Genomic DNA, 19,596 nt, shown 5'->3' on the forward strand with positions numbered 1-19,596 from the left:
ATAATAAAAGCTAAAGTAGAGTTAACACATAATGAAAATGAGTGACCATATTTGAGATTTTTCTTTGTGTTCTACTTAAACATAACTCTCATTCCTAGTGTGATGCCACCTGAGGACTTCACATCAGACCAAAAAAAAAAAAAAAAAAAGTGGATTTATGCTTTAACAACTTCCACTGAGGCAGCTCTTCCTGCCCATGGCGCCTATCCCCGTGCTTTAATAAAAACACCTCTTTGCACGGGCGGGGGGGGGGGGGGGGGGGACTTCCACTGAAACACTGACCAACAAACAGAACAAAACAGAAAAAAACAAATCAGTGAAGTGAAAAATGAGGAAATTCTCCAAAACTGAGGCGAGAGCATGACTAAAGGAATAATTAGCTAACTAGGTTCTTGGAAACAAGACCACCCCTTTGCAACTTAGAAAACAGACTTATCAAAAAACACATGAAGAATAAGGAGGAACTTGGTAAAACAAAGAATTTAATGTTTAAAAGCATGGACATTTGAGACAGAAAGACTTCAAAGAAATGTCAACATGAATGAACTAAAAACATATTAATATAAGAATTAGTAAGGTAGACCAATTAGAAATGTATATATAAAAATTAGTTTCCTATATATAAATGAAACATAAGCACAGTTAACAGAGTCTAAAAATGAAATACCCACTCACAACAGCAAAATAAAATATAATTCTCAGGAATAAAGTAAGTGATCAAACACTGCAATCATAAAATTATGTTCCCTTGTTTGAAAATGAACATGTATGTATAGACTCAGAAATAGAGATATCAAAATATAACCAGTGGTTACCCTGGATAATAAAGTTACAAGTAGTTTTCCTTTGTCCTCTTGTACATTTTCCAAGTTTTCTACAATTATATTTTGTAATTGAATAAAAAAAACCACTTAAAAAATTATACAAGATAAACTCTCATATATTACTTATACAATTACTGCTTGACTATTCTCAATAAAACGATTAAGTGCACTCCTCTACAATAACCATGGCCAGAAGAGACTCAACATCTGTTACATTTCAAAATGCATTTTGGGGGGCACCCGGGTGGTTCAGTTGGTTAAGCATCCAACTCTTGGTAACAGCTCAGGTCATGATCCCAGGTCGTGGGATCAAGCTCTGGGTTGGACTCAGCACTGAGCATGGGGTCTGCTTAGGATTCTCTCCCTCTTCTTCCTCCACCACTTCCCTACTCACACTCTCGCTCTAAAAATAAATATATAAAATGCATTTGTACTGTTACACAATTTTCCCTCACATATAACTTACAAACGGATCCTAAAATTCACATGGAAATGCAAGGGACCCAGAGTAGCCAAAACAACCTTGAAAAGGGACAAAATTGGAAGAATCGTACCTCCTAACTTCAAAACTTACTAAAAAGCTACAGTGATCAAGAGTAGCCAGTTAGTTACTATGCGACCAGCATGAAGAACGATGCAGAGATCAACAGAACAGAGAGTCCAGAAATAAACCTCACCTTTACGGCCAATTGATAGTCAACAAGAATGCCAGGACAATGAACTGGGAAAGAACAGTCTTTTCAACAAATGGTGCTGAGACAAATGGAAATCCACACGCAAAACAATGAAGCTGAACCCTCTACCTCATGCCGTGTACAAAAATTAACTCAAATGGATTTAAGACCTAAAGAGCTAAGCACAGACATAAACTTTTGTGACCTTGGAGTAGGCAATGGCTTCTAAATTATGACACCAGAAGCCTAAGCAACAACACACACACACAAAAAATAATTTGAACTACATCAAAATTAAGAACTTCTGTGCTTCGGGTGCCAGGATGGCTTAGTCAGTTGAGCAGCCGACCCTTATTTCAGGTCAGGTAATGATGCCAAAGTCATCCCACAGCCTCCATGCTGAGTTATGGAGCCTGCTTGGAGTTCTCTCTCTCCCTCTGCCCCTCTCCCCCACGTGTACATGCTCTTGCTCTCCCTCTCTCTCTCAAAAAATAAATAAATAAAAATAAACACTTCCGCGCTTCAAAGGACACCATTGAAAAGCACAATCCACAGGGTGGAAGATTTATAAATCACATACCTAGAATACATAAAGAATTCCTTACAACTCAATAAATGAGCAAAGATTTGAAAAGACATTCTTTCAGGGGCGCCTGGGTGGCTCAGTCGGTTGAGCGTCCGACTTCGGCTCAGGTCATGATCTCACAGTTTGTGGGTTCGAGCCCCGCGTCAGGCTCTGTGCCGACTGCTTGCTCAGAGCCTGGAGCCTGCTTCAGATTCTGTGTCTCCTTCTCTCTCTGCCCCTCCCCCGCTCACGCTTTGTCTCACTCTGTTTCTCAAAAATAAATAAAATGTAAAAAAAAAAAAAAAAAAAAGACATTCTTTCAAAGGAGATATACAAATGGCCCATAAGCACATGAAAAGATGCTCAATAAAATCAGCCATCAGAAATGCAAATCGAACCTAGGTATAATTTCACACCTCCTCGTCTGGCTATAATGCAGCATTATCCACAATGGCCCAAAGGCTGAAGCAACCCGAGTGGCCAAAGATGGGTGCGTGGATAAACACAATGCGGTACCTACACACAACGAAGTATTATTCAGCCTGAAAAGGGAACGGAATTCTGACACACGGTAGACCTTGAACACATCATGCTAAGTGCAACAGGCCAGACACAAAAGGGCTGATTTTGTACGGTTCCACTTACAGGAGATTACCGGGCACAGAGGCAGGAAGTAGAACAGCGGCTGCCCCGGCTGGGAGGAAAGGAGGTGGGGAGCCATTGTTCAGTGGGCGCAGCGTCTCAATGTGGGGTGATGAAGCAGTTCTGGAGACGGAGAGTGAGGACGGTGGCACAAAAATGGGAATGTACTTAACATCACAGAACTGTACAACTAAAAATCAGTTAAATGGTAAGTTCTATGCAACATGTATTTTACCACAATTAGGAAAAAAGACAGTAACTAGTTTCGTTAGAGATGGGTAAAAACCGCAAGCCTCACACGCCGCCAGTGAGACTGTAAAACGGCCCAGCTGCCTTGAAAACCAGTCTGGCAGTTCTCTGGAAGGTTTAACAGAGTTCGCACACGATGCCACAATTACACTCCTGCAGGGATAAGGCGAAATTCAACGCAGGCCCGCTCAAAAAGCTGTACGCAAACATTCACAGCAGCATTGTTCACGACAGCCAAAAGGTGGAAACACAACCCAAATGTCCACCAACTGATGAATGGAAAAGTGTGGTACATACAACCAATTATTTGGCAATAAAAAGGAACACAGGACTGATATACTGCGTTATGTGAAAAAAGCCAGTCACAAAAAAGGACCTATTGTGTTATTTCATTCATTTGCCACGTCCAGAAGAGACAAATTTATCAAGAGAGCAAGATTAGCGGCTGCCTAGGGTGAGAGGGAAGGGAAATGGAGGGGACGGGAGTGACTGCGAATAGGGATGGCATTTCCCTGTGGGAGGCGAGTGTTCTCAGAATGACTGTGGTGGTGGCTACGTGCCTGGGAATATGCACAAAGCCCCCGACCCATACACTCTAAGTGGTGAATTAAATGGGATGTCGATCAGATGTTACTGAGGCTGTTACCAAAAAAATAACTATGAAACAATGCTTCGTAGGAGTACTTACCAGAAAAAGAGTGATAAAGAAGGTGACTTAATTGCAAATTTTGTCATTACGATCATAGTTTGGACATCAACTTGGAACCATTCTTCTGAGTCTCCATACCTTATGCTAAGAAAGAAGGAAAGAAAAGCAAGAAAGGAAAAGGGAAGAAAGATTCCATCCCTGCTCACCTTGGTCAAAGGAGAAGCCTTCTGTGGTGAATGTTGAGTCCTATCCTCACCAGGACTTAGTCCGACCGCACTGCTAGTTCTCGGAGTCGGGCGAGAACTGGAAAATACATACCGGTCAACATTATTCAGAGTGCAGAAACTCTATCCTGTTTACTATTATCTGGGAAAAAACACATCTCACGATAAAATGGTAGAATGTCAAGATTCTGGGTGATCTCATAAATTTAAACTCTAATTTCTATTTATACAACACCTTTTTTGCAAATATTTCTAGTTCCCTGGCTAATTTATTATTTATTTATAGCACCTATGCTATATACAGTATTTTCTATTTTAACCAGAAACCTTAAAGCATTTTTTTTTTTTTTTTTTTTTTTTTTTTTTTTTTTTTTTTTTTTAAGTAGGCCCCATGCCCAGCACAGAGCCCAATGCAGGGCCTGAACTCACGACCCCAAGATCAAGACCGGAGCTGAGATGAAGAGTCAGATGCCCAACTGACTAAGCTACTCAGACACTCTTGATTTTATTTTTTAAATGTCTGCTCATATCAGCAGGATTAACATAGTAATATAGATCAGACAGTCTACAAAGGATGGAAAATATTTACAATTCTATTTCAGAAAATGTTTGATATGGAAAATCATCTTGGTATCTATTTAAGATAAGGAACAAGTTATAATCTGTATCTATGTTTAATGATTCCTCCTATACTTAAAAATGCTGGTCAGGGGCACCTGGGTGGCTCAGTCGGTTAAGAATCTGACTTCAGTTCAGGTCATGATCTCACAGTTCGTAAGTTCAAGCCCCGCATCCGGATCTGTGCTGATGGCTCAGGGCCTGGAGCCTGCTTCAGATTCTGTGTCTCCCTCTCTCTGCCCCTCTCCTGCTCACACTCTGCATGTGTCCCTCTTTCTCTCAAAAATAAACATTATGAAATTAAAGAATGCTGGTCATACTCTGTGGGTAACTCCATTCCTCCTGGGTCTCTGATTTGGAGTTTTTCACATATTAAGAAATTTTTCCACTGAGATCATTAGGGTATATTTTTTTTATGTTTATATTTGTTTATATTTTTTACATTTATGTCTTTCACTCATCTGTTTTTAGTCATTCGTTAAACAAGAAGTTTAACTCATGAAATATGCCAAAGATTGTACAAAGTTTTTTAAAAAACTGAATTAATGCCTAGAATGTATATAGATAAATTCAATATACTTTATATTTCCATAGGGTAAAACAAGTCAGGAAATTTTAGTTCATTGTTATAACCCCTTTGTCATTAAATAAAACTATTTACGTATAGGACCAAAGCTATAAATACAACACTTGACGTTTACATGTTAAAATTTTAAATACATTGCTCTTAATTATATTAAAATGCCATTCTGTTCTCTTTAAAATTACTTCAATGATTACAGTATTAAAAAACGTTATTTAAGTCTCCACATAAAACAACATTTAACATGGCATGCCTGGGTGGCTCAATCGATTAAGCATCCAACTTCAGCTTAGGTCACGATCTCATGGTTTGTGAGTTTGAGCCCCACATCGGGCTCTCTGCTGTCAGCACAGAACTGCTTCAGATCCTCTGCTCCCCCTCTTCTGTCTCTCGAAAATAAACATTTTTCTAAAAATTTTTTATATAAAAAAATTTAACAAAAACACAACCCGTTCTTTCCTCAAAGTATTCAATAAAGAAGCTTGACTGCTGAAATTTCACATTTAATTCTATTTGAAGGGCAAGTAAAAATGAGGAGGTTTTAACCCTTATAAATAGGAAAGACAGGTGGTTTGGTTAAAACCTTTTTTAAATTTTTTTTTAACGTTTATTATTTTTGAGAGACAGACAAAGCACGAGCCGGCAGAGGAACAGAGAGAGAGGGAGACACAGAATCCCAAGCAGGCTCCAGGCCCTGAGCTGTCAGCACAGAGCCCGACGCGAGGCTCGAACCCACGAACTCTGAGATCATGACCTGAGCCTAAGTCAGATGCTTAACCAATTGAGCCACCCAGGCACCCCTGGTTTGGTTAAACACGTTTAAAAATGCACAGCCACATCAACATTCCATTGGCCAGCACTTAACACGAACTTCAAAAGCAGACTGATACGGAATTCGGCATTCACATCCCTACGCTTTATCTCTGGGGAACACGGTTGGCCGGCAGGACAACAGATGCTTTAAGAAGACCTGACTGCCATCACGCAGGGATTCCTTACTGCTGTCATCTTACATACCTCAGAAGAAACATGGACTCGTTCGGTTGACCCCCAACGGTACTTTTAGGCCGCAACTCAGCTGGATTTTCTGTGGCAGGACAGAAAAAACATTACGTGTAAAGAACCAAAAATACCACGAGCAGGGCATGATGCAAGCAGAAATTTAAAGAGAATGGTAGCAAAAACCAGAATTTCTCAGAAACGGCATCCTCGGTGGCAAGAACGTGCTCCAGGGAAAGCTCACCTAGTCTGAAAGAGTGACTCAGTCGCTGACCACTCTTGTCCCCCTTGGCTTGTCCACTTGGCTTCAAAACCTCCTTGGAATCCTGGGTCCCAGAATGCTCCATCATTTTTCCGCTGCTCAACAGGAGAAAGCCAACACAATCAAACTTATTTTTGAGCTTTCTATAGTATTCTGTGTAGAATAAGAGGTTGGAAAAGTTCATGAAATTACACGTACCATCTGGCAAAGCCATGGAGTTAGAGAAGCATGGTCACTGAGTAGCTAAAGTGAGCACTTACTATATGCAAGGTTTTGTACTGTCTATAAATCTTACCAGTGAGAAATAAGTGGCAGATCGGGCAAGTAAACCAGAGTCCCTAAGTTTATAAGTACCAGTAACCTGGCAGTGAACTTCCCTCTTATTTTTCCCCTTCCAGTATTGCCTGGCCTCGACTCCAAGGCACTGAGTACAGACAAAAGGAGCCTCTAAGAGAAGCCTTCTATTTCTGTTCTAAGAAACAGGAAAGGGGACCCCTTATAGGTCAGGACAGAGGAAATGCCATGGTTTAATTTTTTTTTTTTTTTTTTCCTTTTTCCATTTTATTCTGTCCCTGCTACCAGGTAACCCTGCAGCAGCTAGCTGGGAACAGCAGCAGCTCCTGGCCAGTGGCTCTAACTCACAGAGGGGCATCTTCTGTAGCCAGACAGTTATGATCTTAAGAACAGGAGGCTGGGGCGCCTGGGTGGCTCAGTCGGTTGAGCGTTCGACTTCAGCTCAGGTGACGATCTCGCGGTCCGCGAGTTCGAGACCCGCGTCAGGCTCTGGGCTGATGGCTCAGAACCTGGAGCCTGCTTCCGATTCTGTGTCTCCCTCTCTCTGCCCCTTCCCCGTTCATGCTCTGTCTCTCTCTGTCTCAAAAAATAAATGTTGAAAAAAAAAAAAAAAAAAGAACAGGAGGCAAACCCCTGCCATGTTCTTTTTCCTCCTCTCTCGCTGTCCTCCTGCCCCTTGGCCCCAAACACACCCAGCAAGACACAAAACCTGTAATACACCACGACTAAGTGGGGCTTATTGTGGGACTGCAAGGCTGGCTCAATATTTGAAAACCACAGTCTAAAGAAGAAAAACCACATGATCTTATCAACCGATACAAAAAGGCATCTGACAAAATTCAAAAATCGAATTCAGATTCGAACTGAAGAAGGGCAGCTACATGAACCTCCGACTCATTGTACTTAATGGTGAAAGGCTGAGAGCTTTCATCTCAAAAGGCAGAGGGGCGCCTGGGTGGCGCAGTCGGTTAAGCGTCCGACTTCAGCCAGGTCACGATCTCGCGGTCCGGGAGTTCGAGCCCCGCGTCAGGCTCTGGGCTGATGGCTCCGAGCCTGGAGCCAGTTTCCGATTCTGTGTCTCCCTCTCTCTCTGCCCCTCCCCCGTTCATGCTCTGTCTCTCTCTGTCCCAAAAATAAATAAACGTTGAAAAAAAAAAAAAAATTTAAAAAGGCAGAAACCAGGCCAAGAGGTTCATTTTCATCACTCCTGATTCAGTGCCTTACTGAAAAAGTCCCAGCAAGGGCTATAAGAAAATAAACCAAAGGCATAGAGATTAACAAGGAAGAGGACACACCAAGGTCAGAGGTCTTCTGTGCCTTGCAGACACTGAAGGACCACGACCAGAGCCCCGCTTTCTATGAGTCCCCACAGAGCGAAACACAATGGTAGGAGCGTGGTTGAGTCTCACTGGGCCAGAGAAACCCAAGTTTGAGAGAGACCTTAAATAGAATATCTAAGAGAGACCTTCTCTATCCAACACACTGAATTTGCCGAGATGAGAACCAAGAATCACACAACCATTCACCACTGAATAAGCTGACTGGGGCGGGGCGGTCAATTATCGGGCCCTGATTCGACCACTCCTCACCTTATTCTTAATACCATCCCTTTTTTAAGTGTCCTGGGCTAAGAAGATTTTACAATAAAAACGAGGTATATTAGTCAGAATGAGACAGGAGCTAGGTTATGCTGTGGTAGCCTGCAACCCACAAATCCTTGTGGCTTAGAATGTCCTGTCTCCCTCATGCACACAGCCACTAAAGGCTGGCAAGGAAGCTATGCCCATCACAGTCACTAAAGACCCAGCCCGACAGCAACTCCATTTGGACACTGTCTTCCCAATTACCTCATGAGGAGGAAGCAGTGTGGCCAATCTCATACTGGCTCTTCAAGCGTCTATGCGGAACGAACACACATCACTTCTGTTCCCATTTCATTAACGAAAGCAAGTCACGTGACCATGCCTGACTCAAGGGGGGGGGGGGGAAGGAGATCCCACCATGTGCTTGCAAGGTGGGAAGTGAGTTATAGTTGATGAACAGAACTAATGACCACCATACTCAATCACTGACTGGAGAAGAAACAACTGATCGGAAAAATGAGCAAAATCGCGAACACGTAAGGTCATGACTAAACTCTTCAAGCACACTTGAACAAATGCTTGATTTTCTCCTAGTATGAAAACAGACAAATTTACGTCATTGACACTGCATTATTAGAACAGTAATCAGTATGGTCACCTGATAACCACGTCCCCCCCACACAAAGGTAAGCTTATACACTACCTGACGATGGAATCCTCAGTGCTCGATTCATGATCTCTCCTAGCGAAAGCATCCTTCCAAAATGAATGCTGCAATAGGCCTGCCCAAGTTAATCTAGACAAAACATAAATGTTAAAATTCTTTTCACATGATTTACCATGCATAGTTCCCAAGTCATGTCCCAATTACATATATCAGATTTTATAGTTTATAAATTTCTCCATTCAAATGTACCTCCGCAATTCTTTCATACTTTACTTGCATTTTAGTATACAATTAATCTCTTAGCAACACACAAAAAATAATATAATTCTGAAGTCTTAAATGGTACAGAATGAAAGAGTCTAAAAACTCAGTATTGGTTCATATTGCATGGAGCCTGATGAAAACATTTTGGGTTCTCAAAAGAGTCTATGAAAGGAGCCTATAATTACCTTAAAATTTTATTTACCATTTTTTAAATTATAGTTACTGTTCCTCCCCCCCCCCCACCCCGAGTGAGAGTGTGATCAGAGGAGGGAGACAGAGAGAGAAAGACAGACAGAGGAACAGAAGATCCAAAGAGGGCTTCTGCACTGACAACAGCAAGCCCGATGCAGGGCTCAAACTCAAACCCTGAGGTCACAACCCGCGCCCAAGTCACGACCAAGTCAGACGCTCAACCACGTGAGCCACCTAGGTGCCCCATTAGCTTAACATTTTTAAGGAAATATAACAGACATTATCAATCTATAATTCTATCATCCTTTATTCTACCTACCCTACCTGTTTCATGACTTTCATTTTTGGGACTTCACTTTTAGAATTTCATTCAGAAATAAACAAGAAAATCAACCTCACGATTTTACACAGTCACGCGTCTGTGTAGGAGTCAAATGTTATCCAGCTACTTTGCCCACGTTAAAATGACCTGACGCCGGCTGGGGTGCCCGGGTGGTGCAGTCACTTGGGCATCGGACTCCTGATATCAGCTCAGGTCACTATCCCAGGGTCATGGGATCAGGTCCCACGTCTGGTTCCACGTCAGGATCCACAAGGAGCATGGAACCTGCTTCGGATTCTCCTTCTCTGCCCACTCGCCACCCCCAGCCTCTGCCCTTTCCCCCCACTGGTGCAGTGCACTCTCTCTAAAATAAAAATTTTTTAAAAACTTTAGGCTGTACCTAAAAGCCAGACTCACTTGCAAAGCATTAATTTTTACTATTAATAGAGTATGCTTCTAGTTATAATCATCAGATTCAGAATGGCTAAACCTGTCTAAAATTTCAAAATAAAGAAAACTGGACTATTCAAAATGCCTATTGAAATAAAAATTACTTTGGGGTGCCTGGGTGGCTCAGTCGGTTGGGCGTCCGACTTCGGCTCAGGTCATGATCTCGCGGTCCGTGAGTTTGAGCCCCGCGTCGGGCTCTGTGCTGACAGCTCAGAGCCTGGAGCCTGCTTCGGATTCTGTGTCTCCCTCTCTCTCTGCCCCTCCCCCGCTCATGCTCTGTTTCTGTCTCAAAAATAAATAAAAAACATTAAAAAAAATTTTTTTAAATAAAGAAATAAAAATTACTTCGATCAAAATTGAAACAGAAGGTATCTGTAATCACATACAATATCCTTTTTTTACAAAGGGCTCCTAAAAAACACGAACAGAGAAATAAAAATTGCCAATGAAGCAAAATTTCTTTTTTGTCAGCTTAGCAAAAACGTAGAAGGTCAACAAAGTCTACTGGGAGGGAAGGGGCTCTCTGGAGGTGCTACGCCAGCACACATTTCAAGCAGGTAACAAATGCACCAAATTGTTTCCTGTTCTAAGCCTCTGGCCACCAACCCCACTGTCAGAAAACTCCAAGGAGGTGACTGCCCAAAGGAACAATAACAAATACACAGAAGGGTATTTACTGTACCGGTGCACGTGATATTCCGAGTCAAGAAGTACTCTAGGGGCGCCTGGGTGGCTCAGTCAGTTAAGCATCCCACTCTTGATTTCAGCTCAGGTCATGATCTCAGAGTTTGTGAGTTCGAGCCCCTCATCAGGCTCTGTACTGACAATGTGGAGCCTGCTTGAGATTCTCTCTCTCTCCCCGTCTCTCTCTCTACCCCTCCCCCTGCTCACTCGCTCACAAAAAAAAACATACATTTAAAAAAAAATAAAAACCAAAAGGAAGTACTCTCAGGGTGCCTGGGTGGCTCAATCACTCAGTCGGCTAACCTTCTGACTCTTGATTTGGGCTCAGGTCATGATCTCATGGTTCTTGAGTTTGAGCCCCACGACGGGCTCTGCACTGACACCACTGAGCCTGCCTGGGATTCTCTCTCCTCTTTCTGCCCCTCCCCTGTTTGTGCTTGTGTGCTCTCTCTCGCTGTCAAAAAGTAAATAAAAGGGACAGACGTGGACAGAACTAGGTTATAGAGCAGTATCATTTATGCAAACAAGCATATACAATATAGGGATATAAATATGTGGACATGTGGATACCCATCCTAAATCAAGTAGATGTGTACCCTATCAAAAGGCATCTGAAGACTAGAGCAAAATAACGCTAATCCTGAGAGTATTCCACTGTAAGCACAAGGGGAATTAGCAATTCCTTCTGCACTTTTTTTCTGTATTTAGCGAAGCTGGAGAATGGGTGATTTCCTATGTTACATTAAATTTACTCTTCGGGGCGCCTGGGTGGCGCAGTCGGTTAAGCGTCCGACTTCAGCCAGGTCACGATCTCACAGTCCGTGAGTTCGAGCCCCGCGTCGTCGGGCTCTGGGCGGATGGCTCGGAGCCTGGAGCCTGTTTCCGATTCTGTGTCTCCCTCTCTCTCTGCCCCTCCCCGTTCATGCTCTGTCTCTCTCTGTCCCAAAAAAAAATAAATAAACGTTGAAAAAAAAAAATTTTTTTTAAAATAAAAATAAAAAAATAAATTTACTCTTCATGTTACGCAGAGACCCCAAACACTTGCCTAAACCACCCCTACGCCCCAGATACCTAGTGACAATCTGAGCTAGAAACCAATTGTTCTTGTCTGCTAACCCAGGGAGACCCGCTCCGGACTCCTCGCCTGCCTTCTACAATCCCATGCCACAGTGGCTTCTCATTGGCTGCCATTACTGCAACCCAGAAAATTCAAGCTGTGCCTATTGGCCTCTCACTCGGCACTCTCATTGTGACAGGATTATCATAAAAACACATCATATTAAAATACCACTCAGCAGTTATTAGAGTAACTATATCTTGACAGTATCATCCCTAGTTCACCAGGGTCAGACAGACTTAGCCTGAAATCCGCAATGGAAAACAACGCCCTTCTTGGACTTAAGAAGTTACAAGAAAATCTGTCAACCAATTAGGCAACTGTTTAATACATTAAAGGAGAAATGGACTGTAAACCTTCCTCATGATTAAAAATCCCTGCAAACAGAGATTGAGAGACAAACCAGGTTCTTAACTACAGAACACACACTGATGGTTAGGAGAGGAGAGCTCGGTTAACTAGGCGATGGGGATTGAGGATGGCACCTGTCGTGATGAGCACCAGGTGACGTACGGAAGTGTTGAATCACTCTCCTGTACACTTAACATTACCTGTTAACTAACTGCAATTAATTTTTTTTTAATTTTTTAATGTTTATTTATTTTTGAGAGAGAGAGAGAACACAAGCAAGGGAGGGGCAGAGAGAGAAGGAGACACAGAATCCGAAGCAGGCTCCAGGCTCTGAGCTGTCAGCACAGAGCCCAACATGGGGCTCGAACCCACGAAGTGCGAGATCGTGACCTGAGCCGAAGTCAGACGCTTAACCAACTGAGACACCCAGAGGCCCCTAAATTTTTTTTTTTCAGACAGAGCAAGGGCACAAGTGGGCGGGGAGGGGGTGGGAGGGAGGGAGAAAGGGGGAATTCAAACAGGATCCACGCTCAGCACAGAGCTTGACACAGGGCTAATCCCATAACCCCAGGATCATGACCCAAGCCGAAATAAATAGTTGGACACTCAACCGACTAAGCCACCCAGGCACCCCTAAAATAAGAACTTAAAACCTGCAAATAGAAAACACTCTTAATGTAAATTCATATTTTTAAAGAGATAATTTTAAAAGTTCTGTGTATATTAAGAACAGTACTATTTTAGAAGTACGTGAAAGGAGAAAAAGATTCTTCTCCTCATTCATATCAAAATACTATCCATACATACCTTTTCTGAGGATCTTTTTGAAGTAAACCATCAAGCAAATTAATAAAATCTGAAGAAGCTTTAGGAAGAGAAGAATCTATACACAAATTGATCCCCAAAAAGAAAAAAGAAAGTGGTAAGTACATGAATATAAGCCGTGCATAAACTTTAGAGTGATAGTATTTGAGCACACATTTAAGAGAACACTGAATCCATTAACAATTATATCCTCCATTTAATGGGGGTGAGGAATGGGCATAAAAATAAAAAACATTTTTTTCCTAGACCATAAAAAACATGAATCTCAAAAACTAAATTTGGACTAACCTCTACACTTTCTCTTTACTGAATAAGCCTGGCCAGGATCACCAGGCTGGCAAATTCACATCCTTGTCTCAACTTTTAATTATGCCTCATTTTCTGAGGCATTCTTAATTTGACCAGCTTGGCTTTATAATGTACGGTGATAAGAATACTTGCAATCCCTCTTTTCTCCCCCTCTCTCTTTTAAAGATTTTTAACAGGAAAATAATGTCACAATATTATGACACTGTCCAATTCCAACAGTCTGTAAATGTTAGTTCTTTTTCAATTAGAATATACCACAAATTATCAGTCTGTGGATACAAGTGGCCCCGAAGACAGTGGACAAAGACATCCAACAGAGGGCACTATTGGGCACGATGGCCACAGTCTGATGAAGATCCCTAATTAAGTGTGGGCCACCAGACGTACCCTGACCAGATCTTTGACACCTCTATTTTCAGATTTCTGCTCCCTGCCTAAAAATCTTTAAATGACAAAACAATACTTCTAGTATTCAAAAAAAAAAAAAACGATAATCCAAAGTATCATTACAGGTAATAGATTTTGTAGAAATCAACCATTCTTAAGTTAAAGAAAAAGTAAGCAGTTTTGTTTTGTTATAAGAAGTATAGACTATTTTCAAAGTAACGTTTTGGCTTTTTCATTTAGGATGACCCTTGAAATCTTGAAAGAATTCTGTATTCCCAGTTTTTCCATTAATTAGTTCTAAAAAGTTTTCCTCATCAAGTTCTGTTTTCATTTGTGTGTCTTAAGATTCACTTTTCTTGTGGTATATACTAAAGTGTTTTCCTATGCTATGTTTGGGCCTTTTGGTTTTTTTTCTTTGTCTTGCCTCAAAATTGTTAGTGGCAGATTGTTATATCAAAATCCATTTCATTAAAGTTCCAATCATTTTAAGACACTACAACTATATCTAGTTTAAAGTCTTTAAAAACTTGTCAGGGGCATCCTGATTCATCGAGGAAAGAGCTGACAAATGCCTGACTTATCCCTATTCGAACACTAAACAGAAATAAATACAAGGAACATGAGTACAAAGTAAGTAAATAGTACATTCACAAGAAACGCAAAAGTTTGAGTTTTTAAAATCTTTATACCAGACTTCTGTTGATATAGGAGCACAAAATAATTAAATGAAGGAATCTATTAGTGCTTTTTTTCCATTATCTTAAGAAGGCAAAGGGAATGCTAACATTTCTAAAAATATCAACTTGGGACTATTTATAAAATGTAAATTTGGGGGTTAGGAATCAAAAACAGACTTTGGGTAACAGTGTACATTTATAGTGTCAGACGTAAACTAACTGCATTTATAATAAAAAAAAAAACCCTATGTTTTGGTTTGTTTTTTTAAACGTTTATTTTTGAGAGAGCATGCACACAAGCAGGGAAGAGGCAGAGAGAGAGGGAGACAAAGAATTCAAAGCAGGCTCCAGACTCTGAGCTGTCAGCACAGAGTCCAATGTGGGGCTCAAACCGACGAACCATAAGGTCATGATCTGAGCCAAAGTTGGACGCTTAACCAATTGGGCCACCCAGGTGCCCAAAAATCCTACCTTTTGGAACAGGTGGCAAAGGATCTGCATAAAAAATCTTTTCAATTAATTCTGGAAAACTTTCTGAGAAGAATGGAGGTCTTCCTGAAATTACATGAAAAATTGTAAAATTAAACAATAGCTTGCTATTACCAACCTATAATTCTAAATAAATCTCAACTATAGATAGTTTAGGACTACACAACTTACAGGAAAAAAATATATATAGCAATAACTACTTATTGAACGCCTGGTACAGACGAGGCACACTGTCTGTATATTTTCCTATTTCTGTAATTCAAAACATATCCTAACGAAGATGCTAATTATGTGTGGACCATTATCTAAGGGCTGTATGGCCCAACGGACACATATGAATAATTCACAGGCACAGGTACAAGAATTTCTACTAATAATCACAGTTTTTAATAAGTAGGCACATGTTAACATTCCAAATGATTATCATGAAAAATACCTGTATGTCAACAGTTCCTTGACATAGATACCAAAGGTTCTAGGCATATGCCTAGACACCAAGCATACAGGAGGAATACAGAGGGAAGCAAGCCAAAACCAGTATATATAAAAATTTAGAAAAGCTAGTTTTCATGTCTTCCAGGATAAATACTCACAAACTACAGATTTAATCTTTTTGTGTGTGCCCAGCTCTGATTTAAACTGTACCAGAAAGTAATCACCTGAAAACATTTCATAAAGCAGACAGCCCAAAGACCAGAGGTCACTGGTGATGGAGAAGTCAGTACCCCTTAAAATTTCAGGTGCTTTATATGTAAGAGATCCTGAAAGTATAAAGAACAACTTTGTTAGGCATTTTTAACAATCCCAAAAACAAACCTGCCTACAAAATACCTGGTAAGGCAAAAAAAAAAAAAAAAAAAAAAAAACAGGAAGAAAACACACCTTCATGTACATTTCACCTTTTTTAAAGTTTTCTGATTTTAAGGTTTCATTTACAAGGATACGTAAGAATACAAACAGGTTTGGGAAGTCCACTTGAGTTAGAGGTGTGGCACAATTCTGTATGTTCTTTTAAGTTAACAACTTAATCAAAAGAACCTCTGATTATAATATTTTGACTAGAATAGGGTTATACAGCATTAACATCCCAAATTCCCACTGGCTTACCAACAAATGTTTATTACTCAAACTACATGTCAACCACGGGTCAGCCCCTGGACTCAGACCCTCACAGTCAAAGAGCCAGGCTGAGACAGGCTGCATCTCAAGACATGCCTCCTCCATCACCAAGACAGGGAAAGAATGCACACTGCACACGGGCTCTGAAAACTCCCACCTCCAAGTAACTCACATCACTCCTGCTCACATTTCCTTAGCTTTGGCAGGGAGAAGATACAATCCTACCATGGATCCAAAAGAACAAGAAATATTTCATGATTAGCACTAAGGTGTGCCACATACACTTTACCCTAAGTTTAGTAGAACATGGAAATTGCAGATTCTTAGGGCACTGGGTGGCTCAGTCGGTTGAGCGTCCGACTCTTGATTTCGGCTCCGGTTAAGATCTCGCGGTTCGTGAGTTCAAGCCCCACTTCAGGCTCTGCACTGACAGCGAGGACCCTGATTGGGATATTCATTCTCTCTCTCTCTCTCTCTCTCTCTCTCTCTCCCCGCCCGCCCCCCCCCCGCCAAATAAAATGTGAAAAGTAAAATAGGTAGCAAATTCTCGAGCTAGCAAGTTCCCTTATTTACTGATGAGAGAAATCAAAAGCTTAGAGGGTTCCCTAACATCCCCCAAGTCACACAGCGGGCCACTTGCAGAACACCCACCAAAACTCTACCTAAAACCCTCCCATCTTCCAGTGAGAATGTTCTTTCCATGAAGCGAGCAATCATCAACCATCTGGAATATAAAATTCTACTGAGGTAAGCCTTCCAGCAAATACTATCTCAAGGGCCCACTGCAGCCACAGCAGCAGCCTCATGTGTCCTCAGGTTTTAAAGTTCTCCTATGTGACATTTTGGCTAGACAATCACATCCCATGCATACATTCATCTCATTCACCAAACACGTACAGAAGACCTATTTGCCTTTACTTTTGCCAGATCCTGAGAAAGCAAATCTAAGCAAGACCCCCAATGTGCCCAAGCACCCCACCCAACACTTAACCGGTCCATCATTGATATGTGTTAACTATGAACATCTGTCTCTCTTCCTCACCTAGAAATACAAGTTCAGTTAGGCCAGGGACTTTTACCTTTGTTCGCATTCATATTTCCAGTATCTAGAACACGCCTAAATTTTTGTTGATTTATGCATTGTATTTCACACGAATCAATGGATGTACTAATGAACAAATGAATACGAAGTCCCTACCTTCATAAGTGAATGTAAAAAGACAATGTAGAAAAATGATTAACATGTTAAGTTCGACGACAGATTTACATAGAGAACATTATGAAAGAATTACTGCTTCACACGATCTCTCCTCAAGCACCGGGATTCCCAGATCCCATGTCACTGCAAAAATCACCGCCCAAGAATTCACCCTAAAAATCTTCCCTAATTGCAGAATATCAGCTACTCAACAATGTTGAAAAACCATCTATTGAGCCACTAGTGTATGCGAGGCACCGTTCTAAGTGCTGAGAACACAGAAGAAAGCAGGGAAACATGGCCATCCGTATGTTCTAATGAGCGGTCAGGGACACAGGAAGCCAAGGATAGGATGCAGGTTTGTTCGAGGTTCCCTGTACCTCACACGGTACTGGATCTATGCAAAACCCATTAGGCCATGGGCAAAGCCGTCCCCGTATCCAGACTTCTCCTCCTCCCTCTTATTTTCAATATATTATTTTGACTGTCAAAAATGGCAAAAATACATTTATTATTTTGACTGGACAGCATCTCCTAAACGCACGACTTGGGCAGCCCACAACTAGGGTTCCGATCCGTAAGCTTTCCACGTACCTTTGACTCTACCTTTGAAGGTTTTCTTCAGTGCATTTTCCCCACTATCACCTCCTCCTTCTTCTGCTGCCACCAAAGCAAAGAACTCTTCCAAATTTTCACCTTCCACTTTGGCCAAGCCAAAGTTACTGAACTTCAATGTGCCAGGCCCTTCCAAGAGTATCTATGAAGATTAAAAAATGTGTTCAGAATCCAATTCCATTTGTACTTCCTTCAGGACCTCCCCTAATCTCACTGAAAAATTCTGAGCATGGGCTTTCTGGCTTCATCCCAACTCAAAAAATTAAACGCATACAATTTTACAAGAAGCCAAAGAAAAATACATCCAACATTTTAACAATAGAATTAAACACTAAACTGCCCATTCTCAGATATATACAATGAACACATGATAACCATAGCGGGGAAAACCACACGCTTTGGGGAAAGATGAAGAACGTATGTGGAACAATCGAGACTCACCGATCCTCGGTGACTGCTGGAGGAGGATGTGAAGACCCACCTGTCCGTGTTATTTACTCAAGGGTTCAAAACTAGGGTTGCAAAGGTAAAGATCTAGGCCTAGATCCACCACTTACTGGCAGCCTGAGCTGGAGAAATTACTTATTACCCTTTGAAATCTCAGTCTCTTTACCTGTATAATGGGAAAAAGACTACTGCCCTTCAGATTGTTCTAAGGATTAACTAAGGTTATACGTACGGAGGGTTTTTTTGTTTTTGTTTTTGTTTTTTTAACAATGACTGGCATGTGGTAAGTGCTCAAATGTGCTCACACAATTTGTGATGAGAAGTTACCAGCTGAATGGTGAAACCACACCAGTGTCTATTACTTGTATCTTGTCCCCCAGAGCCATTAAAACTATTTCTGGGTAGTCACAACAGGTCAGGTGGATCTCTGTTGTTAAAAGCAATTTAAGGTCTATTCTTAATTTTTGGTCACAAATACTAAGGATGTCTGGTAGTCTACAACAGTGGCTTTTAAATTTTTTTGAGCACCAAATCCCCTGTAGGTCCTGTTAAGATAAAGTGCTAGTCCCTACCCCCACTTTCTGATTCAGTAGGTCTGGGTGGGGCCCAAGAACCCACATTTCGAATGAGTCCCAAGTAATGCTGATACTGCTGGTCTGGGGAGCACACTTTGAGAACCCCCAGCAGGGGTCAGCACTTTGCAATTTTTTTTTTAAGTTAATAAACATTTTAGACTTTGCAGGCCAGAAGATCTTTGCCCTGACTACTCAACTCTGCAGCCCACTGACAATACATAAATAAAAAGATGGGTTCCAATAAAACTTCATTTACAGAATTGGTCATGCTGCCCGACCCTGCCAACCCCTGCTCAAAAGGTTATGTTACAAAGCAGTGTGAATTTCCTAGAATACATAGAACACCAGACTTCATTAAAACAACTCCCTCACAGGGAGCTGTACAGCCACTGGGCCAAAGCCCAGCCAGGACTTGTTTTTATTTTTTATTTTTTTTTTCAACGTTTATTTATTTTTTGGGGGACAGAGAGAGACAGAGCATGAACGGGGGAGGGGCAGAGAGAGAGGGAGACACAGAATCCAAAACAGGCTCCAGGCTCTGAGCCATCAGCCCAGAGCCTGACGCAGGGCTCGAACTCACGGACCGCGAGATCATGACCTGGCTGAAGTCGGACGCTTAACCGACTGCGCCACCCAGGCGCCCCCAGGACTTTTTATATATGCATGAGCTAAGAGTGGTCTTTAAATTTCTAAGTGGTTGCCAAACATCAAAATAAGATAAGTTTCCTGATATGTGTAAATT

The 19,596-nt window shown here is 41.5% G+C and overlaps 1 protein-coding gene across 5 annotated transcripts in view; it reads right to left on the bottom strand.

The window, feature by feature from the left end:
- ULK4 (unc-51 like kinase 4) overlaps positions 1–19,596 on the bottom strand; it is a 582,128-nt gene that overhangs the window by 549,302 nt on the left and 13,230 nt on the right. For all 5 annotated transcript variants that reach the window (XM_047874598.1, XM_047874600.1, XM_047874597.1 and 2 more), the window contains exons 5-12: positions 17,812–17,974; positions 15,560–15,661; positions 14,883–14,966; positions 13,021–13,096; positions 8,870–8,962; positions 6,272–6,384; positions 6,046–6,115; positions 3,810–3,906 (exon numbers count right to left, since the gene is read on the bottom strand). In XM_047874598.1, the coding sequence (XP_047730554.1) occupies positions 3,810–3,906; positions 6,046–6,115; positions 6,272–6,384; positions 8,870–8,962; positions 13,021–13,096; positions 14,883–14,966; positions 15,560–15,661; positions 17,812–17,974 (798 nt within the window). The remainder of the gene's footprint in view (positions 1–3,809; positions 3,907–6,045; positions 6,116–6,271; positions 6,385–8,869; positions 8,963–13,020; positions 13,097–14,882; positions 14,967–15,559; positions 15,662–17,811; positions 17,975–19,596) is intronic.

Source organism: Prionailurus viverrinus, chromosome C2, assembly GCF_022837055.1.
Source record: "Prionailurus viverrinus isolate Anna chromosome C2, UM_Priviv_1.0, whole genome shotgun sequence".
Classification (NCBI taxonomy): Eukaryota; Metazoa; Chordata; class Mammalia; order Carnivora; family Felidae; genus Prionailurus; species Prionailurus viverrinus.